Genomic DNA, 23,724 nt, shown 5'->3' with positions numbered 1-23,724 from the left:
TCCTCTCCTGTAATTAAAAGCTGCACATAGGCACCGAAGGGGGTGGTATTTATTTTGGGTGGATTGGTCAAATTTTTATAAATTTTTAGGAAAAGAACTTTTCGTTTTAAAACATTTATAGCGCGAGCAGCTTGCGCCGTCGAGCGCGTGATCGAGTGGGCTATGTTTCAACAGTTACCTACGTTAATCAAGGCCTGTGCGGGGTAGTTTCGAAGGGGCGACCTTTAAGAAACGAGACTTCTTATTTTCTCCCTGTTTTACCGCGAGATGGCATTGATAGCTGACCAAAACGCGTGTGAAAATGAATATTTAAAATTCCAAACGTACGAAAATAAACATTTCAAATTCCTTAAGTCCAGCTAATAGCGCTCTCAGGTGAACTTAAATTGCCAAACGAATAATAAAAATCGGCGTCGCGCACAGGCCTTGATTAACGTAGGCAACGTTTCAACCTAGCGAATCGGGCCATGGCCAACTTGGTGACACAACTTTCGATGGTACACGGTAATCTAAGTTGGCCATGATCTGGCAGACGACACTTAGCAAAGTTGCATATGATTGCAGTGAAACAGTTTTGTCAAATTTTTGCTTTGTCATAATTGCTAAATTTATTAAAGCACGGTTAATCGTTTACTTTTTGGGTTTGATCTTCATGAATAATTAGGTAAGTTATATTTCCAATTGGAAATTATACAAATACTCCAGTTAGTCTTCTTAAGAAATAAATGGAGGCCGAAATCAGTTGAATAAATATTAAGCCTTGGTCAAGGAAATAGCTTTTTTTTTCCACGAAATTTGAATTTTTGCATTGGCATGTTTCTTGATTCGTGGTATGAAAAAGAAAGGATAATAAGGTTGATTGGAACTTGTGGTTAATATGGAAGTTTTTCATTTGAGTAGGCATAGCCGCATAGTTTAATGTAAAACATTACATCATACTCAAGCAGCTCAACTTAGGCATTGACTAAAGTTGTCATTCTTAGTCTTCTAGGGTCTCTAAGCCTAGCTGTTTTATGACCTTATATCTTAAACCATGGATATAGAATGCTGGTGAGGAAATTTGTTTTCACGCTATAGGATCGGCAACTCCCTATCTCGAACGACAGCTTATTCTGTATATACTCTATTACAACATTGGTTGTCAGCAGTGGCGGATTTGCCAGAAGGCTGAGTAGGCTGGAGCCTAGGGCGGCAGATTTAAGGGGCGGCAAATTTGCCGCCCCTTAGCAGCCCCAAAATCTACGGGTACGGGTAGTTTAAATTTTTAAACTACCCCTACCCGTATAGGGGGTGACAAGGTGAGGGTCGGAAAATCCACGCAAGCTTGGTAAATAAATCCCCTTTTCTTCCATGCCTACATAGACCAGGCTCGTTCCCTATTATTTTTACCTTTCCTAGCAGAATTCCAACATTTCACGGAATGGTGAAATAAGTTTTTCGTTGTAGGAACGAGTTTTATTACAATATAAAGATAGCAGTTGCTTTTTGGGTCTTCGTATGAAAATTTATTTTTTTCTCGTACCCACACTGAGTAATTTTTGTTTTGGTTTTGGAATCGGGCTGTTTCAGACGCGTTTTTTCTCTGGTAGAGTCTCGCCACTCTCGCCTCTTATCCTGATAATCCTGTCTAAGCAGGTCACCTCGGTGTCCTGAAATAGTGAAATTTCTAACAAAGGATACTGCTAAAAATTGTTAGAATCATCATTATATCGTAGAATGAGTGATAGGAGAAAGCGTGTCAAAGCAGTATACAAAAGACTTGGGGAAAAGACAGCAGAAAAGGAAAAGATTTTATGATGAAACCCCCGATGAAGAAATGAAAATGACTGCGAGTGATACTTTCAGGGTAAACACATTTCTCGTCCTTATTGATAGACTCGCATCCGAATTAGAAAAACGGCAGGAGGCCTACAACAGTTTCAATGAAACGTTTTCATTTCTGACCAAAATTAGTGAATTGTCGTCATCAACCCTTACGGAAAAATCCCTTTTCTTGGTAGAAATGTATCCTAATGATCTAGAGACTGACTTAGTTCAATGCCACCTTTCTTCTGAATTTTAGTAAAACCAGATTCTAGATCATTGGAAAGTCTATCTTCGTTCCTGCGAAAATCGAATTTGCAAAACGTTTATCCAATCTTGGGTTTAGCAGTTCGCATGGCTCTATGTACACCAGCGACAAATTATTCGGGTGAAAGAAACTTTTCTTGCTTAAAACGGGTGAAAAATTACCTAAGATCTACACTCTAAGAAATGGAAGTGTTAAAAACGTGTTAAAACGGTGTAAACACCGTAAAAACACCCAAAAGAGAGTTTTATTACCTTGAGTTTTTAGGGGCCAATTTAAAGTGTAAATTCGGTGTGAAATAACACTATTAAAACACCGTTCGAAATTAAACATGAAAAATTATAATACTGCGGGTTTCTTAAATAAGGTCTTTCATTTTCATTAATGTTTTAATATTAAAGTCAATACAAACGAGACTAGGCCTCACAGTTGGGCCAGCTTGAGAAGCCAAAGTGGGGCACTTGCTTTTGTGACATGTTTTATCATTATTTTTGAGAAAAATTACAGTACTAAATGGATTTTATTTTGTAAAATCTGTAGTGCAAATTAGATTAAACGCGTTTCTGGTGCTCGAAAAACTATTAGTGAAAAGATATTATTAAATTTAACAAGAACGTCTATATCTACTGCTTGAATATTATAGCCTCCAAAACTAACTTAATACCCTATGCATTTGAACAGATTAAAAACTTTATGCCCTTTTCAGAAGTTTATAAACCCGACAACCCTGGCTTAGAGATGTATAGTTCTGCATGTGAGAACTTTCCTCCCTATAGGTGATGAAGTTCTCTCAAGATGGAACCCTGCTATGAAAATAGCACTAATTGCTAATAATACTGCGGAATGGCGGATAATCAAAAGTTAATTAAACAGGAACAACATACTCGATATTTGAGTTATGCCTCATGAGTGGTCAAAATGTAGCTACTATAGTGTTTTTTACGTCATCGGTTTTGCTCTTAAGTCTAGGAAAAGTACTAGAATTTCTACTACTATCCTACCAAAAAATCTCCCACTCTTAAAGGTGTTACGCGACACTCTTAAAGGAGTTGCACAACACTAATATGAGAGTAAAAATTCACTTTGAGTGCGATATCAGAGTTAAAAAGGTGTTAAACTGCACCTCTGTTGCACAATTTTATACTTATCTTTGCCACCAATTGCTCAAATAAGTGTTATTAAACCCTTTCAGGGGTGTAAATGAACACCTGTAACGGTGTCAAATTTGGACCCATATAAACTACTTTTAAAGGTGTTAAAGTACACCCCATTTTCTTAGACTGTACCTTAAGTCAAGAAAAACTAAACGCCTTAGCTCTTTTGTGCATAGAGTCAGAGCTTATGAACAAGATTTCATACGACGATGTAATCGATGATTTTACGAACAGAAAATCGCGCAAAATGAAATTGTAAAACTGTCATTACTATGATTAATTAATTCAGTTAATTGAATTTGAGAATCAATCATTATCATCGTCATCATCAGCCGGATTTTTTTCATATGACAAAATTGAATATTGTTTTAAAACTGTAAGTGAGCGCAATAAAAATTATTAAATTAGTATTACGTTTTGTAGTAGGATTAAGGCATACCTTACCTCGTAACCCCGTCTTATTAAAAGAACATGATTGAGCTTTTATTAGCCCAGAAATATACTCAAAAACTACTTCTAATTCTTATGTAATCTAAATCTAAAAATAATCTAGGAAATTACACTTATAGAGGTCGGTAGGGGCGGCAAAATTTGAATAGCCTACTGGCAGCAAAAGTGTAAATCCGCCACTGGTTGTCAGCACGCGTAAACCTAGGTCTCTATGTAACGTAGCTTTGCACGTGCTGTCAAGAGACAAAAAACTTCAGGATCTTCAGGATTTAAAATATTCGCGAGTTTTTTTTTAGCTCGAGTGCACGGACCTCTAGGCCTTAGTTTCCAATAGAGCTATATCAGTTGAAGGGGGGAAACGTCACAGTTGGGCCTGCCAATAAACGGAGCCGGTTTTCACCCTCCCTCTGTGCGGGCCGCTGAAGAACTGTATGCTAAATTTCCCGCACAATATGGCGCCTAGGCGGGGACTGGCGAAACCCCGCCTCAAAAGCTCTCCTTCCCCCCCCCCGGAATTGAAATAGCTCTATACGTGTGAAATTGCCTACAGCCAGAAGAAAATAGGGGAAGTACGTATTCGTACCTTTAGCTAGTGCAAGTCGTCCTTCTCTCCCAGAAACAAGCTATCGCTTTAAATTGGCCAATCAGAGATAGGCAGAGAACCGATAGAAATTTTTGAAGGTGCGCCACCATACCGTGAGAAACCGAACTACAGAGTATAGACGACGATTTCCGTCCTTCTTTCGCCCGGGTAGATTGACATTGAGAGTTATCGTTCATTTAAGAGTTAAAAATGGATAGTTCTGTCCAGTGTAATTTAGTATATCGTGAAACTAGTGACAAGAAAAGCCAGATAAGTTTTAAAGGCAAAACTAAAGGTATTCAAGTAGAATTTTCGCCAAATTCGAGTGACTCGTTAAGCCTCGGCCATAGTAAACTCAAGAAGTCAGGTACCATAACAAAATCAGCATTCAGCTGGATAGCAGACGAACCTTCGAAGAAAATAGTTTCTTGTATTCATCCGCGTTTTCCCGCCAAAAAAAGCGGATATTCAGTGGCGCGAAAAAACCGATAAAGTGACGTCTCGCGAAATAGCTAAGAATACGTACTTCCCCTATTTTCTTCTGCTACAGCCTACTACACGTATTTGAAACTAAGGCCTAGAGGTCCGTGCACTCGAGCTAAAAAAAAACTCGCGAATATTTTAAATCCTGAAGATCCTGAAGTTTTTTGTCTCTTGTCAGCACGTACAAAGCTACGTTACATAAGAGACCTAAGTTTGCGCGTGCTGACAACCGATGTTATAACAGTATATACAGAAGAAGCTGTCGTTCGAAATAGGGAGTTACCTATCCTGTAGAGTGAAAACAAGTTTCCTCACGCGCATTCTTTATCCATGGTTGAACTATGTGGGCTAATTTTATAAACCATTCACTAGCATATAAATACTTACTTTACCTAATACATTCAGGCATCATGGCAACTACTTCAGTAACAATTGTCTTGCCTCATGGTCGAAGGTTTACAATTAAAGTGACACCAAACACCAGCATCCAGCAGGTTTGAGAATTTATTTATTTTCTACTTCATTTCAGTCTTTTAAAATCAGTCTTATTATATAACTTTAGAAAACAAATTTCAAATAGCATTTTGAACTTTAAAATAGTTTTATTATTTAGTTTTTCTTTCTAAAGACTCTGGGTTTTTTCCTTTGGATTTCTTCGGGAATTGCATTTATTATTGAAGTTTCATTGTTCTCATCTTCTGATAAAATTGTGCAATTATGACATAGAACCTCGGTATAATTTTCACTCTGAAAGAAAAACGTCATTGTCAGTTAGTTGAGTGACCCATTATGGGATAGGGAGGGTCTACAATTTGGTGATATTATTACATTTGGATTTGAACACGCTGACGAAGAGCAATTACAGTTGCTACATGGATTCTCTAAAAATCTATCATTAGGGAAAAAGTAAATTTTAGAATCATCGAAGAAGTCTTCTGTCTTATCAGCGTGTGATATAACGCGTCCCAATAGAAGTTGTCTTCCATATTCTTCAGCCTCTTTACGATGTTCCGCCAGACCAATAGCGACCAACCACGTTACTAGTTCCTTTCCTCTAAATCCGGAAATGTAGTACCGCTTCCTCAATCTCTTGAATGTTTCAACCTCTTCCTTGCAAGATTCTAAGTGATAAGTGTTAAATTGTTCACAAATCCTTCGAGTATGCTCCATTAGTTCCTCTTCAGGAGGCAAAGAGAATGAGTAGCTTCCAAATCTAATTTTGCGATACAATTTTGTCAGCGGCCTACTGATAAAATTGTACCAGTCCAGACCAAAAACTAGGAACGTAAAAATTCCTTGTCCAAAGTTTAGGACCGCGTCCAAAAATTCCAACTCCACAAAGATGCCAGTGGTGTCTTCTCCGATAATCTTCCAAATGGAAACCGCCAAACCAAGAGTCATTGAGATTGATAAGAAAATTAGAAGAATTATGTGTTGATTAAATTCGTGTTCTCTCTCGAGTTCCTCTAATCGACAGCCCTCCATCAGATACTGTCTCATTTCTGACGTGCACCTTTTGCGCTTCTGCGTTGAGCACCCGTATTTTTCCGCGCACAAAATGGCGCAGTTACTGTTTGCCACGTTTTGTATAGTTTGAGGTAGATCTTCCAAATCTGGAATCGTAACTACTGTGGAAGTTGAAGGTTGGGTACTAGTGTCTTCTACGTCAGATTCCTCATTGTTCAAGGGCTGGTAGTCTTTGTAGTGCGCTCGCAACCGTTGTTGGGTGATGAGACTCACGATTGTGAATAGAAGGGACGCTGATAATATCGCGAAAGCTACATAAGCTTCCGGTTGTCCAAATTGAAAGTTTGGATCGGGAATGTATTTCTTTGGTGGCCTGTAAAAGATACCCACAGCTAGTGCCGCTGTGGCGATAGCGGAGACCACGTATCCCGATATTATCAATGGGAGCTTGTAGGCCAGGACAAAACAAAGGCTGCGCCACTGTAGAAAGGCCAACATTCCTGCCAAATAACCTGTCCAGACGCGACACGAGAAGACCCCAACCGCGGCTATGATATACTGCGCGTAAAATAGAGCGTTTGACTCGCTGTCTATAAAACGCCACATCATGCCACCGATTCCCACGACACATTGCATCAGGACTAAGTTTGTGGTGACGCTGTGCGTTATGCTCTTCCATTTGCGGTTTACAATGAAGACCACCACGACCCATAAACTGCATATCATACTCAAGACACTGACCCAAAATACAGTGTCGATTAGGGTGGTGCGAAATAATGGGAAGTCCGAGACTGGTAAACTTATCATGGCACCCGAAATGAGCATGAGTGGTGCCGACATGACGGTACAAGCCACCATTCCCGTCGATACCACTTTACTGTCCAGTCCAAAGTGGAGGGCGAATAGAAAAACTGATGGTGCTGTCGGGAATGTTCCGTAAAGGAAACCGAAACTGGCGAAATCGTCACGATCTTGTTCGCACATTCCAGATGGTAATTGCTGAACTAGTTCACGGATGATTAGCGGCAAAACCAGGACTTTTACTAATATTAAAACGGCGGGTTCTACCATGCCATAACCCGAAATGCTGCTAATCTTCCCAACCATGTTTTGGCCCAACATGAACAGTGCTAAGGCTGGAAAGGCACTGCCTAAGGTTTCCAGGACCATCATTGGTATTTTGGGCGGGTCATGTCCAAACGTAAAGTTTCCAACGATGCCCAACGCCGTTAGTGCTATTATTGGGTTCATCAGAATGCCCTTTAGCACGGACCAAATTAACTTCTTGGCGTTATTGGTTCCTTGTTCGCCGTTTGTGGAAGACCTTTGTTTGTGGATCTCCATCAGGAAAAATCCAACTGGATTTAATATTAGGAGTTGAATTGGCACCAGTAAATAGATGTACTCGGCGAAGTAGGTGTGGTTTTTACGATAGAGGGAAGAGACTAGGGGATACCCCAATGCGTAATCATTACTTTGGGTACTGAAGATAGCGTATAGACCAGCTATACCGCAGTTACTCGGGCGGGTAAGGACTTGAGTTACGGCGGATACCGCGACAAAAACGATGGTTTTGGCTAAGAAAACACTGGCTAAAAAGGGCCACCGGACATTGGAGAAGTTCAAGGTGACGAGTGACGAAAAAATCAAGGATGGGAGGGAGAAATACGTCACGAATGTATTGAGGGCCTCAGCACCTTTACCAGTTATCAAGGAACATCTTCCCGATATGTAGCCCAGGAAGATAATGGTGAAACATTGGATAAGTACCGGGATTAAATCTTCGTACACATTTTCTTTGGAGAACTCTCCCATAATTGTTGCGTTTGCTCGAGCCATGATTCCAATTCGAAAATACCGTTAAATGACTTGGGTATTTTAACTATGGTGATTAATTTTGGTTTTTGACATATTTGTAACGAAATGCATGCCAAAACTTTTATTGTTCAGTTACTAAATTTCCTCTCAGTTACATAAGTATTACGTTGCGTCCCACCGTTCGTGAATTAAGTTAAACATTGGCAGCACTTTATGTTTGGTAGTGTAACGAATATTCAAGATTATCAATTAGATGCCGTTTGTTTTTTATTCAGAGCGTCGATGTTTTATTGCAAAATATTTATCATATTCAATTCTAGTAGACTAGAAATAGACTAAGGACTTATAAACATATTTGTGCTTAAAATTTGGGAACTTTTTGAAGTGTTTACCAGATGGTACACATGCCGAGATGCAAACAAAAAACATTAAAGTCCGCGAACCCGCGCTCTATTGACTTTCTAACACACTGCACTATCACAGTCTGTGCGGTATACTTTAAAGCCATTCCCATATACCCGTTTTTCACGTAAGCCGGCTTGATGACGTCACAACATTTATCGATGCCAAAAACTCTTAGTTTCCTCTCTGCCATCTTTTAATGCATAAATTCCTCATAATTAACTTTTATATTACTTAATTTTTAAACTTTTTTTATTTAAAGATCTTAGAAGATGCTTGTAAAAAAGCTGGTTTAAAGCCGGAAGAAACCGATTTAGTGTAAGATTAACTTTGGTTTCAGTGTAACATTAGAGCACTAGGGAACCTTGAGAGATCGTAGCATACGCTAAGAATTCAGTCTAAAGTTATGTTGATAAATTGTTCCAGACAGAAGTACTATACTATATAGTACAAAGTTTCAACGTAACTTTATACCACTTATTAAGGCAGGGAGTCCCGTCATTGTCCATTGATTTAGTCTAAAGTTAGGGTGATTAGTTCATTTTAATATTTATCATTTAATTAATATTTTAGACATCAAAGGAAAGTCTTGGACACTGGATTGACTGTTAGATTCGCTAATATTCCCAATAACGTCTCCTTAGAGTTACAACCGGTTAAAAATGGACCCAAAATACAAAAATTAGTGACAATCGGGTTGCAATTAGAATCTGGAGAGAGACTTTTACACGATTTTCCATCTTCATCCACAGTATGGGATGTTATTCAACATTGGAGTCAAACGAAGTTAATATTTATTTATTAATTACTTCCCGATTAAAATTATTGTAATTTATTCGTAGTTTAGTTAAATTTAACAACTAATCTTATCTTAGAGGGGAAATCTTGAAAGGGGAAGCGAATGCGGAGCCCGTTTGTATTTACATGAGGAATGAGGTCGGTCTTTTTAATTTAAATTATTGAATGTTTAATTTATATTTTGTTAATTGTTTTTCAGATAATCGGGGAAAATGATTTGAAGAAAACGACTCTTAACAGTTTGGGTATTACAAGCGGAAGGGTGATGATCAGATTGGTCTATAGAGTTCCTAGTTCTTTGAAAGAACAAGCGTACGTTGAGGACTTAAATTTAAAGAAAACCGCCGAAATTGATGCCTGGGGAATTGTTGACAATGATATCAAACAATCCAAATCTCAAGAAGCGAATGTATTAAGCCAAAACCCGCCTAGGAAAACTATCGAAGAAATACCTCCTATTATTGAAGCATCTTCTAACGTTAGTGGAAACGAAAAATTGGAATTGACTGAAGGAAAAGAGATCGAAGAACCACCACCAATAAAAACTGACGATGAAATGGAAACTGAAAGTGCATTAACATCGCAGGAGATTGAAATGGAGGATGGTGAAGTTGATGAAGAAATGGAAGATATACCTGAACAGGAGGAGAGACTAATCTACGTAAGATTGAGTGGAAATTTAATTTCAATCATTTTTAATTTGATTTCATAATTGATTTGTTAATTAATAGATCGGGGATAATGAAGCTTTATTATTTAACATGGATGAGGTTCCTGCATTACCCAAAAGTAAAATTAATAACAGGGTTCGTACACGACCTGGAAATCCTGGAAAACCTGGAAAAGTCAGGGAAATTGAAAATGGGCCTAAAAGGTCAGGGAAAAGTCAGGGAAATTGAATATGGACCTAAAAAGTCAGGGAAATGTCAGGGAAAAATATATTGAAGGGGGATTTAAAGTCTGGATAACAGTATAAGGGTGACCAGAAAATGTGTTGTCTGAGATTTGACCAGAGCCCCAAATTCGCGGAGCTCGCTTCGCTCGCTCCAGTTATTTACGATTGCTTTAATTAAGTTAAAATTGAAACGATTTATTTGGCTTATTTTTATAACAATAACTCGTGCAAAAATGACTCTAGTGAATTTAGATTGGTTTTCATACATGTTAGCTATGTACGTTATTGCTAATGGTCAGGGAAATTTGTGGAATTTAGTCAGGGAAAACCTGGAAAAGTCAGGGAATTTCATTCCAAAAATTTTGTACGAACCCTGAATAAATGATCTTTGTTTTCCTGCGCAGTTTCTAAAGCTAATAATATTTTTTTATGTAGTTGACCTTCCAGAACAGTTTTTTGAACATACCGAAAGAGACATTAGATATCTCTATTCCGACATCAAAAAACAATTGTAAGCAGTATGGGTTAAAAACTAAAACGGTATCCTTTATTTTGATTTAACTTATTGGCTTTCTTTAGGCAAGAATTAGAAGAGAAACCCCTTATGTTATCATCTCAAATTGCGCAAATGAAAGAAAACAAGGCGTTACGTTATAAGAACTCCATTGTCAGGGTACATTTCCCTAACAGATTAGTTCTTCAAGCTAAATTTGATCCCAGAGATAAAGTATTGTCGGTTAAAGAGTTTGTACGGCAATTTCTCATCGAGCCTGATTTGGATTTTTACTTATGTAAGTCTTGAAACGTGTAGTTCTAGTTCTAAAGAGAAATTGAATTTCACGAGGAACTATTTTTTTTTTGTTAAGATACAACTCCACCGAAGAATATTTTGAATGAAGAAATGAGTTTATTTGAGGGAGATTTGGTACCGGCTGCCCTCATTCACTTTGGCTGCCACCAGAAAGAAAATACTACCGAGTTTTTGAAAGAAGACGTTAGAAGTAATGTTTCAACTTTAAGAGCTGCGACTAAGAAAGCCAAAACTTTACGGTAGGTTTAGAATGAGATGATTATTGATTAAATATCAATTAATCTAAAATATTGGTTTAATCTCAGGTGCGAACAAGAGGGTGGTATTATCTCTGAACCATTGCCTTCTACTTCTGGTGTAGCCACAATTACGACTCAAACTTTACGTAGAGATCAGAAAGGATTGGATAATGTGAATAAGTCGAGACCCGTCACTAAGAATCCTCCTAAATGGTTCAAATTAGGTAAGTATTAATTTTACTCTCATTTTTAAATATAATCATTAAATTTTTTGTTATCGTTTCAGGAACAAAATAAGCAGTCTCAATTTCAAATTATGCAAAAACTAATAGTTTAATCAAGTTAATGTAAATATAAATATAAATAAAGTTATTTCCAGCAATTTTTATAAATTAACGGAAGGCTTGAAATGTTGGTAGTAGCTTTTTGTATAGTCTATCATCAATTCTTGGGTACATTCCGGTAATTCTCCAGTGTATAACCCTATGGATAATATTAGTAATAGGTTTATTAATTAGCTTTTATAGTATAATTTTCAGTGGTGTGCGAGTCCCGTTTTTTCGGTTTCAAGCCGAGTCCGAGTATCAAAACTAATTTCTTATCGAGTATCGAGCCGAGTCTCAAAAATACTTTCGAGTATCGAGTATTTAGATAGGTCAAATTTTGTTTGTTCTTTCGAGTAATTATCGAGTCTCAAATATTGACTTGTCAAGTAGCAATTTTGTAAATTTCTTGAAAATAACGAAGATGTTCAATTATCTAATATCGAACTAGTTCAAAAAGATTGTTAGTGATCAATTAAACATTGAACAGGTAATTTTCAAAATAAATGATCATGAACTCATCGTCTGCTATAGTTGTAAGCCTCGGATTCGAGTATTTGTCGAGCATTTAAGATGTTAAAAAGCTACTCGAATTTTTCTCGAGTAACTCAATGTGTTGTTATCGAGTATCGAGTCGAGTACTCGGCTCGATACTCGAACCGAGTACTCGAACTTAAAGAGTACTCGCACACCACTGATAATTTTGAGGATTTTTAGCTGTTACCGGGAGAACCCTCAAAGACGCAGAAAGCGGGGACAACAGTTTCAGGTGGTAAGACAGTATTGTCAGCAATCATACAACAGTCTTTTAAGACGCATCTCCTTCCCTATATAAGAATAAGTTGCAGTTGCGTTAGATCTTTCTTGAATTGGGTTTTATAGAAGGGTTTGTATGTCTTACAATGACGCAGTTTTCTCCTATATGAACGTAAGACCCAATCTGGGCTGCATTTACGACTGTATCTTTGCCTATGAAAACATGGTCCCCAATTTGCAAAGGAAAAAAGGCAACTCTGCCAAATACATGATGGTTTATACATGATGGTTTAGCACTGCTATGTATTAGATAGTTTTCAGACTAAGAGGATTGATACTGTTAACACCAGGAGGTCAGGTAACTTGGACAGGGTTCATACAACTTTTGGAAAACAAATTTCCCTGAATTTTCCAGGTTTTTCCCCTATGGAGCAAATGTTAACGAAGGAGGGGGGGGGCAAATATGACTATAACATAGTCAAAGGGCATCTCCCTATCTCTAATAGAACCAGAGTTATGCGCCTCCAAAGTTTAGTGTAATGTTAATCCAATGGAGGGTATTTTTATGAACATTTTGCTTAATTACTCGGCCCCTGTTTGACGCTAATTTCCCTGAATTTTACTAAAAATTCCAAATTTCCCTGAGGTTTTTGTCAACTATTTATTTTCCCGGTTTTCCAGGTTTGTATGAACCCTGTTGGAGTGTGAAATGCAGTACCAAGTAGCCTAGCCTCCTGGTGTAAATGGAATCAATCCTCCTAGTCTGAAAAACTGTTTACCATTAACTAAATAAAAGCTTTACCCTTTACTAAATTTCTTGAAAGGTGGCCTTATGACAGCTTTTTTACCTATAACACAGTAACGTCCGATTCGGACATTAGCTAAATCTCCCCTTATGATACATTCTGATTGAACTATGGTCTAGAAAACATTTCATTCAAACAACAGTCAAATTACTAAGCCTAACCTAGTCGTTTTTATAATTTATTCTTAAATAAATACATACTTTTCCATTTAAAACGATATTTTGGCTTCCACAAAGTACCGAATGTCTACTCACTTTATTTCCGGAAGCCTTTCAATGAAAAATAGGCTCAAATTAGACCAAAAACCGCGGGGGGACGGGGAGCTGTCAAATTAGGCTTAGCAAAAAGAAAACACTTGCAGTTTCTATATATTCCTGCTTGTCGTAAAACACGTCGGAAACCTCCATTTCGTATTTAGAAACGTTATTTATTATAAATATTGATGAATTTTAATCTAATTTCATTATTTATTAAAACATTTAAATGATTTTAAATAGTTTTTGGGCGCGCCGCTCGACCATATTTTGGGTCCCAAAGGGAGAGGGGCGGAAACTGGGGTCGGCTTATGGGAAGCCGAAGAATGAGATTGCCCAAGGACAAGTTATGACGTCATTCTATGTAGCGCTGTTTATGTTTTGGAAAGCGAAAGAGAGAAGACGGGTGGTTTTTGGTGCGCGGATTGATAGAGCGGGGCTACAAAGTGAAATCCGCGCGATTAATTAGGCGAATCTTTTCGGTTTTTCGCTCTTTTACAAATAAGTCTAAAAATGGACCCTTTGAGGGAACAAGTCATGATAAGCCAATTCATGTTAGCAGCGGGTTGCGCCCGAGAACAAGCCAGACAGTTACTACAAGCTTCACATTGGCAATTCGAGGTGAGTAATTTCTCCGCTAGCTTTACGGACGGTAGTAGTTGTAGTAAAGTCCTCATCCCCGTTTACGCTAAGCCTCGGTCCTACCACCGTTGAACGAACGTGAAAGGGGACGAATCCACCACGGTTAGCCACCGATCTTACGTTATGCAAACATTGCCATGTGCAGCCCGGGGACCCAACCTAAGGAACCCCCACCCGCGTCAGGCTGACGTTTCCTACCTACAATACACCCACCTATTTTAGGCCTAATTAATTTTAGTTTGGTTGATTACGTAGGTTTGGAAAAAGTTTGTGTTTCCCTTTATTTATAGACGGCACTTAGTATATTTTTCCAAGAAGCAACTGTACCAAGCTGCCATCATCATCAACATCATCCACATAGTCATTTTAACGCGGTAAGTTTACCAATCGATTCGATTCCTCTTACAAGTACTGTTGCTATATTTTGACAAAAAAAATATAGGCTTAGCAATGTCCTGTGCATGTGTCATATTCAGATCAATAACAATTTATCTTTAATCCCATTCTTTTAATGGAAAAAACCCATAAACCCTTATGTTATTATATTATAAACAATGAAGACCTTTGCGTCTACCAGTACACCATAACCCTAGTAGGGCTTAGAAAAATAGGAAGTTAACGTATACCTAAGGTCAAAACTTATATATTCAATTTTATTTGGAGTATCGGGAATTTTCCTTATCGGATTTATCAGTGTTTATCTCCTTATGTCATCCAGGGCTGATAATTATTTTAGCAGAATGATTTAATGCCGGAAAATGGGAAACATATATCCTTATACCATAAATTTAGTCAAACATTTAGTTTAACATGCGCCTTTATTTGATGATTTTTCCCTTACCATTTCTCAGAAATTTACTGAGCAACTTGCCTAAATTCGTTCGGCAGGTTTAGGCTCACATATTAAATAGGGGGGCGGCCTTAATGGGGAAATGAAAAATCCTGTATAACATAAATTATTTCGCGTGCCATGAATGCTTTGGTTGTGGAGCTGTAAGCAAATGTGTCTATTATTATATGTCAACTCCATCAAAACCCCTTTCTTTTCATTTCCCTCCAAATTTCTCTCCACAACCGCGGCGGCATGGAGAGAGGAACCGCTCCGCTCTTAATTTTTGGACAAAAGGCGGGGAATTTTGCGGCGAGTCACTGTACATTACGTCATTGATTCCTAGAAAACTAACGCATGCGCGGACATCCTTATTTTTACGGGAGTGGGGGTCGCTTTGTTTACAAAACAAAAATCGCTCCTTTAGTGGGTTTTTAAGAGGGGGGGGCAAAACAGGTAGAGAGGGGGGAATTCTCAAAATACTTCTCATTGCGTGAGAAACGTTCCAATCTAAGCTTGCACTACTGTGAAGGTTTAAATCTTGTTTAATGTTAGTATGGTTGTAGCGTATATTTGGATTGGTCGGTAATTTTTAGTAATAATGGCAACAGTCGTCGGATTTCGCTGTATTGTGACTTATTCGTGAATATTATCGCTTGTCATTTATAAATATTTACTAAGACCCCTTTGACTACACCCCTAAATCCGATGGCGATATCACCATAAGTTTATAAAACATGTTCCATAAGTATGGCACTACCTATACTCAGTAATGCTGTAGACTTACTGGGACGTGTCTTATCAGCTTATGATATCATAAATAACCAAGAACGCGGATCTCATTCAAAATTTCCCTTTTATTGATTTTAGACGTTTTGAAATTCCAACTGTTAATTGCTTAGCATCGCAAAAACAGTAAAACTAAGGTTTCGCTTTTGTTTATGTTCAAGGTTGTCTTCTTTTTTTTTTTACTTTCCAAATTATTATTTAAGTAGAAAAAGGACATACATTGAAACCGGTTATGAAAAGCTTAAAACTAAGCGAAAAAGTAACTCCCAAAGTATTTTATTGAGGTTTTATAACACTACGTTTACACATAAAGGTTATTAACCTTTTATTTTTTTTTTGGAAAATAGCAAATATTTATAGGATTCTATATTGCACCCATTTTATTTGTTTTGATAAATGTTTGTCAACGCTATATTATTTTTATCAGTTTGATACTTGACCGAAAACATTCACTAGACTTGTTTTAGATTATAGTCAAGAAAATTTTATCCCGTCTATTTATGAATAGCTCATGAGTCATCTGGCTTTGAAATTGAAGTTTTGTGGGAATGTGACAAATTTATAGTTTACACACCATGAACCTATTTCGGACTTGAGAACCTACGAATAGTATTCTTAGATTATATTTTGGCACTGAGAGTTTTCAGTTGGAACTAAGATGAGTAGTACCATAAGTTTATAAGATATGTTCCATAAGTATGACACTTCCTATACTTCGTAATGCTAGAGAAGTTACTGAGAGCTAGTTAATTCTTGAACGACGCGGTTTGGCAGTCCATCTTCCTATTTAGCCTGTACTAAGCCTTTGACAGCACCTCACCAGCAGAGAGAATTTAGAAGAGGAGTGGAAGGCCCCCCCCCTTTGACTCTATTAAACGTGGTGACGACAAAAACAAAATGTCGCGTTGAGCTTTTTGGGGTAGGCGAGTTTCCGGTCACATGTTCTAAAATCTCTCTGTTACAAACGCATCATACCGGAAGTCGACCTGCCTAGATAACGTTTAGCAGACGACGTTGCGCTACATTCCAAACCACCCCTTCCACTCCCCTTCTAAATTCTCTCTGTCACCAGCTTTACCTCGAATCTATGACCTACGTCACTTCATGACAAGCTCTCATTAACCAGTGACAAACCTATGGAGCATATAATTCCCCCCCCCCCCCCTGCATTCAACCCACCAGTATGATCGTTTAAATTATCTCAGGAATTTTAGCTCCCCAATAATAGCCGTGATGCGTTGGGGGAAAACGTGAGGTAACGGCATTACAGCCTTTCAATGTTCTCAGTTCTTATATAGGTTCTTGTTTACATTGATTTTGAGCTCCTTTTGCGTATTGGCAAGAGCATTGCCTTTTTCTGTTAGAAAAGATAAAATGTACTGCCATTATTCTTTTTCAAGAGAACAAATATTGACAGTTCTTGAAAAGGTTCAAGCAAGAAGTGATATCTAGTTTATTAGGGAGAAGGTATAAATTCGCCACAATTCTAGCTAGCTTTATCTCCAGTCCAAACGTATAGTAGGTCCGGAGTTAATCCGCGCCGCCTCTGAATTACAACCAGCAATCATCTCATTGGTTCTTAAAAACTGTGCACGTCAGCGCGAGGCGAATGACGAAAATTACAGTCATATTTTCAGACTGAGGAGAGGCTGCGAAATAGCCCGGCCTCCTTTTACGTCCCCCCCCCCTTGTATTTTGAAAGGGGGACTGGGACTATGGCGCGCGAATACTTAGGCATCTTAAACCTTCTCCCTAATAAACTAGATATAACTTCTTGGTTCATGATTTAGTCTTTTGATTAAAGTCTAAAGTTTTCGGTGTTATGTATTGGTGATCTCTTTTAGATGTGTACACCCGCCAACACACCGGCGACTCCGCCAAATTTTCCCGACGCTTTGATGGCCTTTTCTAAACTGTCCGCCACATCAGACCAAAGAATGAGCTCTTCTCCCGCCACACCAGCGGCGGCGGCGTCCATTGGTCAACACGGTCAACACTCTTTTTTCTCCCCTTCTTCCAACAGTAATAACAATTGCAATAGCGGGAGTCAAAGCGGGGCAATGTCAGTGGGTGGTGGAGGGGGCGGAGTTTACGCTTCTCCATTCGCTTCCAGCAAGCAGTCACCCACTGCCTCACACAGTATGGAAGTTGAAGCCCAAAGATAAATTAATTTAGAAAGATATATTTTAAAATAATATTCCCTCAACCCTACCTTGCTTTTTTTAAACTACAAAACAAAAAAAGAAGCGAATACGAATATTCATATTCGGGTCTCCCATTCTTCGAATTAAAATAAAAACAAATACGATAACAATTATGCTTTAACTTAAATCACATGATGTGGAATGTGACTAATTTTTTTTGTTTCAAGAACAACGTGAAACACACGACGACATAATGAGCTTGAACAATTTGATCGGAGTTTAATTAAAGGTTTCGCATTAATTATAAAAACTTTTCCTCCCCCCTTTGAAACGTTTTTGAAATGGAATGGAAATTTTTATAAATTACAATTCTAAAATGTGACGTGTGCAAAAAAAATAATAAGTATAAAAGTATTTAGTACTTTTATTTTTTTTTGTGGGGTTGAAAAGTGATATGAAAAAAAAAATTACATGCGATGAAAGTTTTTCATAAAAATGTTTTTGAGCGAAGAACATTTTAAGTAAGAATCAAGAGAGAGATTGAAAAAAAGCCAAATATGTTGAACATTTAGTGAATTCTAACTAAAAGAAAAATATCGTCTTAAAAATTATGATGTATCGTGACAAGAAATAAGGTAGACTGATGTTTTTAGGTAGTTAAATAAAAAAAAACAGAATTTTATTATAAGGAAAAAAATAAGAAAATCATTTTTTAAGTAATCCTACCTTACATTTGTCAAAGAAAATGGTTTTATTATTGTATCATGCCAATTAATGGTATCGCTCGCTTAGATTGAGGTATGTTTTTGTAAATAATAGAGAACAAATTAAGATAAGTTTCCCCCTTGTTTATTTCATTTAGTGTATATTTTAAACTCCCCCCCCCCTATTCATTTTTAAGTTTGTTGAAAGAGAGTAAATCCCCCCAAAAATTGTTTCGTTAACCTAATCATGGCATAGAAATTAATTAATTAATTTTTATTTTTGTCTATGAAACGACAAAAACTATAATAATATTAATATTCTTACGTAAAATTATTTTAATCCCTATAATTTCACTTTTATTTTTTGATAAAATAATCATCTTGTGAATATTTTTAAATATCCCAGTCTTATCATGAATCTATATAACTATGAATATCATATGCCCCTTCTATCATGTCGGATTTGGTTTAGGTGTTACCCTCTTAGCTTTGACGCGTTTTGCGTAGCCAATCACAAGACAAGAGGAAGTGACGTTTCGAATTTACACCCCCCCCCCCCGGACTCTCTTTCCCTTCTCCTGCTCCTAACACTAGAAGACACGTGACTGATGTCTCCTTCCGCTAAGCCCTGCCCAAACCTTATCGAGATAGGTTAGACAGCCTAACGCAGCTGTATATTCATAGTTATATAGATTCATGGTCTTATATAATGAGTGAAGAATAGGTCTATTTTTAAAATGAGATATAATGAAATACTAAATCTACGCATAGGCCTGTGAAAAAACAATTAAAAGCCCCAATTTAGTCCTAGGCCAATTTGACCTATTCCTAGTCTCCCCCCCCCTTTTTCTGACTTAGCCGATATAGAATGCTGATAGACATTCTAGTGCCCTTATTAGTTAAGGGTAAAGGTCGGAGTTTTTCAAAATGGAGTATGGTCAATTCTATCTCAATTTCTTTTTCTATACTTAGTAAGAAAAACAAAACTAAACAAACAAACAAACCAAGTTCAATTCTTCAAATTGTTAAATAAATACTATTTTTCCTTGTCTAATTATTTCTTTTAATCAGTTTTATTAATATTCGTGTTTACATTAGTTAAATTTTGATTTTTTTCTAAGTTCTTCTTGTTTTTGGTCCCGTAAGTGAATTTGTGACCTAATTGAACAAAAATTAAGTATATGTATTTCATAAGTTCATAAGATACGTTCCTTAAGTCTGTAACTCAGGGTTCATACAAACCTGGAAAACCTGGAAAAGTCAGGGAAATAAATAGTTGACAAAAACCTCAGGGAAAATTCAGGGAAATTTCGAATTTTTAATAAAATTCAGGGAAAACTCAAGAAAATTTAGAATTTTTAATAAAATTCAGGGAAATCAGGGAAATTTGCGTCAAACAGGGGCCGAGTAATTAAGCAAAATGTCTATTAACATACCCTCCATAGGATTAACATTACACTACACTTTGGAGGCTGGTTATATTAGAGATAAGGGGATGTCCTTTGATTATGTAATAGTCCTATTTGCTCCCCCCCCCCTCGTTCGTTAACATTTCCTCCATAGGATACTCCATATGAGGCAAAACCTGGTAAACTCAGGGAAGTATATGGGGAAAAGCCTGGAAATCTCAGGGAAATTTGTTTTCCAAAAGTTGTATGAACCCTGGACTCACTGGTTACTGAGAGCTTTTCGTGAAGTGACGTATAGGTCACAGATTCTTGTAAAGCGACGCCTGGTGAGGCGCTGTCAAAGGCTTAGTACAGACTAAATAGGAGAAAATGGACTGCAAAATTAACCACCGAGTGTAGTCAATTCTCGCTTGTCGTTGCTGAACTAGCTCTCAGTAAGTCTCTAGCATTACGGACTTGTATATACTTATGGAACATATCTTATAAACTTATGGTATTTGACTGCAAAACGAGTGGAATATTCATTTACCTAGGCAATCTAAAAGTTCTTTAAAACATATTTTTTGACAACATTTTTTGCACTGTTGATAATCACATTTTAAACCCTTTAAGGAAAAGGAGCGTAAAATAATATTAGAAGCTGAATATTTCAAACTTGATGTTTTTCCAAATAACCTTTGGGTTTGGACAAGTTTTGCATATTTCATAAATAATTTTTTCATTCTTTTCAGGTAATTTGTTTCCATTCTTTTCCATCTTTTTTCGTTTCTTTTTTGAAAGTCCGTCAATTATAGTTTGTAGTTGTTCTAATTGTCGTTTTTGTCCTACAGTAATTGTCTCATCATTTTTATTACAATTAGCTGCAGGAATCGGGCTGTTAAGATTTAATTCGGATCATTAATTGACTGTTTCGAAATTGAATGGAAGATTTGGCAAAATATTGTTATTACGGAGGTCTAACGTAAGGTTGACATATCCAAGGTGGAAAAGGTAGTTTTGCGTGTTCTTCGTCTAATTTAATCTCGTCTAACTGTGATATTTATTACGTTAGAACAAATTTTAGACCATAAATATAATTACAGAATGAAATACGAACATTATTAAACCTAGTTCTTATTTTTTCCGTAATGTCTAAAAACTCGTCTACAGAATTTGCAACGGCTAATTGGGCCCTAATATCCGAATTTTGTGGCATTGTTAAACTGTGGAGGAAAGATTAGCTTAATTGTAATTGTAACAAATAAACTTAAACTTAGCATTGATCTATTTCAAAAGTTTGTCAAACCAATGGTGAAATATTTTGAATAGATGTCCTCGGATGAAAGAATTTTGGCAAGGATATTCTTTTACTATTTCCAAATATTCTTTGGCAATCTCCCAAACTAGGGTATCTTTTCCTTCAAAAAGTGTGGGGTTATGAAGATTACCCTCTGAAAGAAATTCTTTTAAACTTAATTTCTTATAATTAATTTAATTGAAATTCTCATTTCTTAAAGGAAAAGTTCACATAGCATAACACTAGCCTATACCTTAAAAGAACATCCTTTTTCTAAGTATAAAAGGAAAAATATTTAAAAAAATAAATGATCTGTTATTGCAAAATAATTTGCATTTAATTAGCCTTATTGCTGATCAGCGCCACCTACCCATAGCGGCGACTTTGAGAACTACTGTAATCGGCAAGCCAACCAGATGTCGCTAAAATCTGGTGACGTCATTTTTGGTAAGACCCCGAGAGAGCCCGTCAGTGACGTCACCAGATTTTAGCGACATCTGATTGGCTTGCCGATTACAGTAGTTCTCAAAGTCGCCGCTATGGTTAGGTGGCGCTGATCAGGAATAAGGCTAATTAGTCTTAAAAACGAGGACTACTGCGCAATCCGCCATTGGTTTAATGGCGTGACGGCGTCTGCTAAATCGAACCTATTACGCGCGTGATCGAGTAGGCTATTCTTGTGAGATTTAGCAGACGCTACTAAACCAATGGCGGATGGCGCAGTAGTCCTCGTTTTTTAAGCCTAATTAAATACTAATTACTTTTTAATAACATAAGTTTATAACTTATCTAGATAGATAAGTTATAAACTTATATTAATAGTAATAGGTAACTTTTTTTTTAATATTTAATTCCTTTTATATTTAGAAAAAGGCCATTATTTTAAGGTATGTTATGTTAGTTGAAATTTTCCTTTAAATATTTTTACCAGCTGTCATGACCCCATCAGCCCCCGTTTCTTCTAAGCATTTATGTACATCAGAAAGATATTGAATATTGCCATTTGCAAAAACTGGAATATTCACAGCTTCCCTAAGGTTTATGTGGTAGTAGAAAAAATTAATATGACCCCATATTTTTAATTAATGACATGTTAATGGGGGAATTATTTACTTAATAGCTTTAATAAACGCCCAGTTTGCAAGACCAGTATTTGCCCCTTTTTGATCCCTGGTTCTTGAGTGAATTGAAAGGATCTGATCGCAAACACACACGTTAGATATAAGAAATAAGTGTGTTAAAACGGAGCCTCCGAAATGAACTAGGCCCATTGCTTGTAGCGAAGCGAGAATATTTTTTAACCAATTTAATTTGCCGTGGTTTTACACTTGGGGGCGCTTTTAGTACCGTAAAATAAACAAAGTTAAACCCCGTGACCCTGTCGACTGCTTAAGTATTTGGGCCAAGGTCGCGCATTGTAAGTATACGTTTATATTACTCTTACTGAATTATTTTAATTGATATAATTCATTTTGTTGTCATCCATACAATCTAACCAAAAGATTCAATAAAAAGTGAATAGCCCCAAAAACATTTATGTAAATATTAGGATGAAACTTTTCTCTATCATAAAAATTTCATGACTGACCCCTAAAATATCAACGATAATTTAAGGAAGACCCCTGTCACAACGGTAATAAAAGCGTCATCTCGTACACATATATGGTGAAAATATTTTCCTTAACAAACTGGATATTTCCCCACATAAAATTTGACATGCATGGGCCTAGTTCATTTCGGAGGCTCCGGTTAAAATCATTATTTTCATTGTAATAACCTGGCATCCAGCTGCTTCCAAATGTTTAGCGTATTTTATAGTTTTTTCTAAATCTGGGAAAATTCTAATTTTGCACGTGACTGGGATGCCTACTTCTTTCGTTACCCTACTTACTAAAAAAAATGAATAATTTTTTTAAGCCAATCTTATTGGATTTAAATATGGGGCTTACTCATGGTATGTAAGAGATCCCATTCATCTTGTAAAAATGCCCCAAAGTGTCCCCTTTTAGCGATAGCTTGGGGACAACCTTTAAACAAAGGGTATGTACTTGAAAAAGAGAACGGTGAAGTTGTGGCCTACTATAACATACCTAGATTCAAATCAACAGCGCTACATTGATTTTTTACAAGCTTAGCTGCTTCTAAGAATATCTCTGGATCATTGGCGCAAAACTTAATTTTAAACGAGTTATTTAATGGTCTATTTAACAATGGAAATTAACTCTAAAATTACTTGAATTATTAGGGGTTTATCTTCTTCGCAAGTAGTGAAAAACTCTTTGCGGTATTTAGAGTCCCTAACAAAAACTGAGGCGTGTAACATTGGAGTGTAACCTAATTGATAGACATTTAGGACTTTAAACACTAATTTAATAACTTAAACTTTAATTAACTTACATAGTTCGGCACCGTGTCTTCTACTTAGTAGTCGCCAGGCTAATTCAGATTGATCAACCATGGGTGCAACTACCAATTTAGCACCTTTCAATTCTTCTTTCCATAGTTTATAACCTTGATTTTGCGTATCCATGGTAATTAACAACTTAATCTCAATATTTAAACGGTTTAAATTTCATTCCGCGGCATAGCCTCCCACGTGCTCGAAGCCGAACTCTTAAGCAGAC

The 23,724-nt window shown here is 37.0% G+C and overlaps 5 protein-coding genes across 5 annotated transcripts; 2 read left to right on the top strand and 3 right to left on the bottom strand.

The window, feature by feature from the left end:
- The first annotated feature begins 504 nt into the window (after positions 1-504).
- LOC149661140 (tether containing UBX domain for GLUT4) lies at positions 505-11,564 on the top strand. The gene is made up of 12 exons (XM_089842571.1): positions 505-664; positions 5,144-5,232; positions 8,688-8,743; positions 8,999-9,211; positions 9,301-9,361; positions 9,423-9,884; positions 9,955-10,012; positions 10,554-10,629; positions 10,698-10,909; positions 10,985-11,168; positions 11,235-11,392; positions 11,455-11,564. Exons 2-12 carry the CDS (start codon positions 5,149-5,151, stop codon positions 11,463-11,465), a joined length of 1,575 nt encoding a protein of 524 aa, XP_089698697.1. The 5' UTR covers positions 505-664; positions 5,144-5,148; the 3' UTR covers positions 11,466-11,564.
- On the bottom strand, positions 5,225-8,639 carry LOC149661141 (lysosomal cholesterol signaling protein-like). The gene is made up of 2 exons (XM_089842555.1): positions 5,567-8,639; positions 5,225-5,485 (listed from the first exon to the last, which is right to left on the bottom strand). The coding sequence occupies exons 1-2, from the start codon at positions 8,042-8,044 to the stop codon at positions 5,348-5,350; spliced, it is 2,616 nt and encodes an 871-aa protein (XP_089698681.1). The 5' UTR covers positions 8,045-8,639; the 3' UTR covers positions 5,225-5,347.
- On the bottom strand, positions 11,476-13,594 carry DCTN5-p25 (Dynactin 5, p25 subunit). Its single transcript, XM_089842587.1, has 6 exons — positions 13,413-13,594; positions 13,254-13,322; positions 13,050-13,168; positions 12,393-12,504; positions 12,216-12,318; positions 11,476-11,651 (listed from the first exon to the last, which is right to left on the bottom strand). Exons 1-6 carry the CDS (start codon positions 13,458-13,460, stop codon positions 11,554-11,556), a joined length of 549 nt encoding a protein of 182 aa, XP_089698713.1. The 5' UTR covers positions 13,461-13,594; the 3' UTR covers positions 11,476-11,553.
- Positions 13,595-13,678: 84 nt separating this feature from the next.
- On the top strand, positions 13,679-19,469 carry LOC149661138 (UBA-like domain-containing protein 1). Its single transcript, XM_089842588.1, has 3 exons — positions 13,679-13,928; positions 14,240-14,323; positions 17,412-19,469. The coding sequence occupies exons 1-3, from the start codon at positions 13,821-13,823 to the stop codon at positions 17,730-17,732; spliced, it is 513 nt and encodes a 170-aa protein (XP_089698714.1). The 5' UTR covers positions 13,679-13,820; the 3' UTR covers positions 17,733-19,469.
- On the bottom strand, positions 19,455-23,632 carry LOC149661137 (tRNA-dihydrouridine(16/17) synthase [NAD(P)(+)]-like). Its single transcript, XM_089842573.1, has 13 exons — positions 23,498-23,632; positions 23,334-23,434; positions 23,191-23,272; positions 23,050-23,127; positions 22,878-22,990; positions 22,214-22,296; positions 22,029-22,132; positions 21,110-21,254; positions 20,921-21,026; positions 20,775-20,854; positions 20,500-20,698; positions 20,354-20,429; positions 19,455-19,573 (listed from the first exon to the last, which is right to left on the bottom strand). Exons 1-13 carry the CDS (start codon positions 23,628-23,630, stop codon positions 19,479-19,481), a joined length of 1,395 nt encoding a protein of 464 aa, XP_089698699.1. The 5' UTR covers positions 23,631-23,632; the 3' UTR covers positions 19,455-19,478.
- Between the last annotated feature and the right edge of the window lie 92 nt (positions 23,633-23,724).

Source organism: Phalangium opilio, unplaced genomic scaffold (assembly GCF_054372755.1).
Source record: "Phalangium opilio isolate 3A_F unplaced genomic scaffold, DU_Popi_V2 ptg000070l_1, whole genome shotgun sequence".
Taxonomy (NCBI): domain Eukaryota; kingdom Metazoa; phylum Arthropoda; class Arachnida; order Opiliones; family Phalangiidae; genus Phalangium; species Phalangium opilio.
The sequence above is the reverse complement of the archived record's forward strand: the minus strand, read 5'-3'. Positions and strand labels throughout refer to the sequence as shown.

Coding starts and splice junctions, on each gene's coding strand:
- LOC149661140 (XM_089842571.1), top strand. CDS start 5,149: ATGGCAACTACTTCAGTAACAATTGTCTTGCCTCATGGTCGAAGGTTT. Junction 9,885..9,954: donor AGGAGGAGAGACTAATCTAC/GTAAGATTGAGT, acceptor GTTAATTAATAG/ATCGGGGATAATGAAGCTTT. Junction 11,169..11,234: donor AAGAAAGCCAAAACTTTACG/GTAGGTTTAGAA, acceptor GTTTAATCTCAG/GTGCGAACAAGAGGGTGGTA.
- LOC149661141 (XM_089842555.1), bottom strand. CDS start 8,044: ATGGCTCGAGCAAACGCAACAATTATGGGAGAGTTCTCCAAAGAAAAT. Junction 5,486..5,566: donor CAGCGTGTTCAAATCCAAAT/GTAATAATATCA, acceptor TTTTTCTTTCAG/AGTGAAAATTATACCGAGGT.
- DCTN5-p25 (XM_089842587.1), bottom strand. CDS start 13,460: ATGGAGGTTTCCGACGTGTTTTACGACAAGCAGGAATATATAGAAACT. Junction 12,505..13,049: donor TTCAAGAAATTTAGTAAAGG/GTAAAGCTTTTA, acceptor TGTATTTGGCAG/AGTTGCCTTTTTTCCTTTGC. Junction 12,319..12,392: donor TAGGAGAAAACTGCGTCATT/GTAAGACATACA, acceptor ATTCTTATATAG/GGAAGGAGATGCGTCTTAAA.
- LOC149661138 (XM_089842588.1), top strand. CDS start 13,821: ATGGACCCTTTGAGGGAACAAGTCATGATAAGCCAATTCATGTTAGCA. Junction 13,929..14,239: donor CTTCACATTGGCAATTCGAG/GTGAGTAATTTC, acceptor CTTTATTTATAG/ACGGCACTTAGTATATTTTT. Junction 14,324..17,411: donor CACATAGTCATTTTAACGCG/GTAAGTTTACCA, acceptor GATCTCTTTTAG/ATGTGTACACCCGCCAACAC.
- LOC149661137 (XM_089842573.1), bottom strand. CDS start 23,630: ATGGATACGCAAAATCAAGGTTATAAACTATGGAAAGAAGAATTGAAA. Junction 22,133..22,213: donor GCGTTTATTAAAGCTATTAA/GTAAATAATTCC, acceptor CATAAACCTTAG/GGAAGCTGTGAATATTCCAG. Junction 21,255..22,028: donor TGATGGGGTCATGACAGCTG/GTAAAAATATTT, acceptor AATTTCTTTCAG/AGGGTAATCTTCATAACCCC.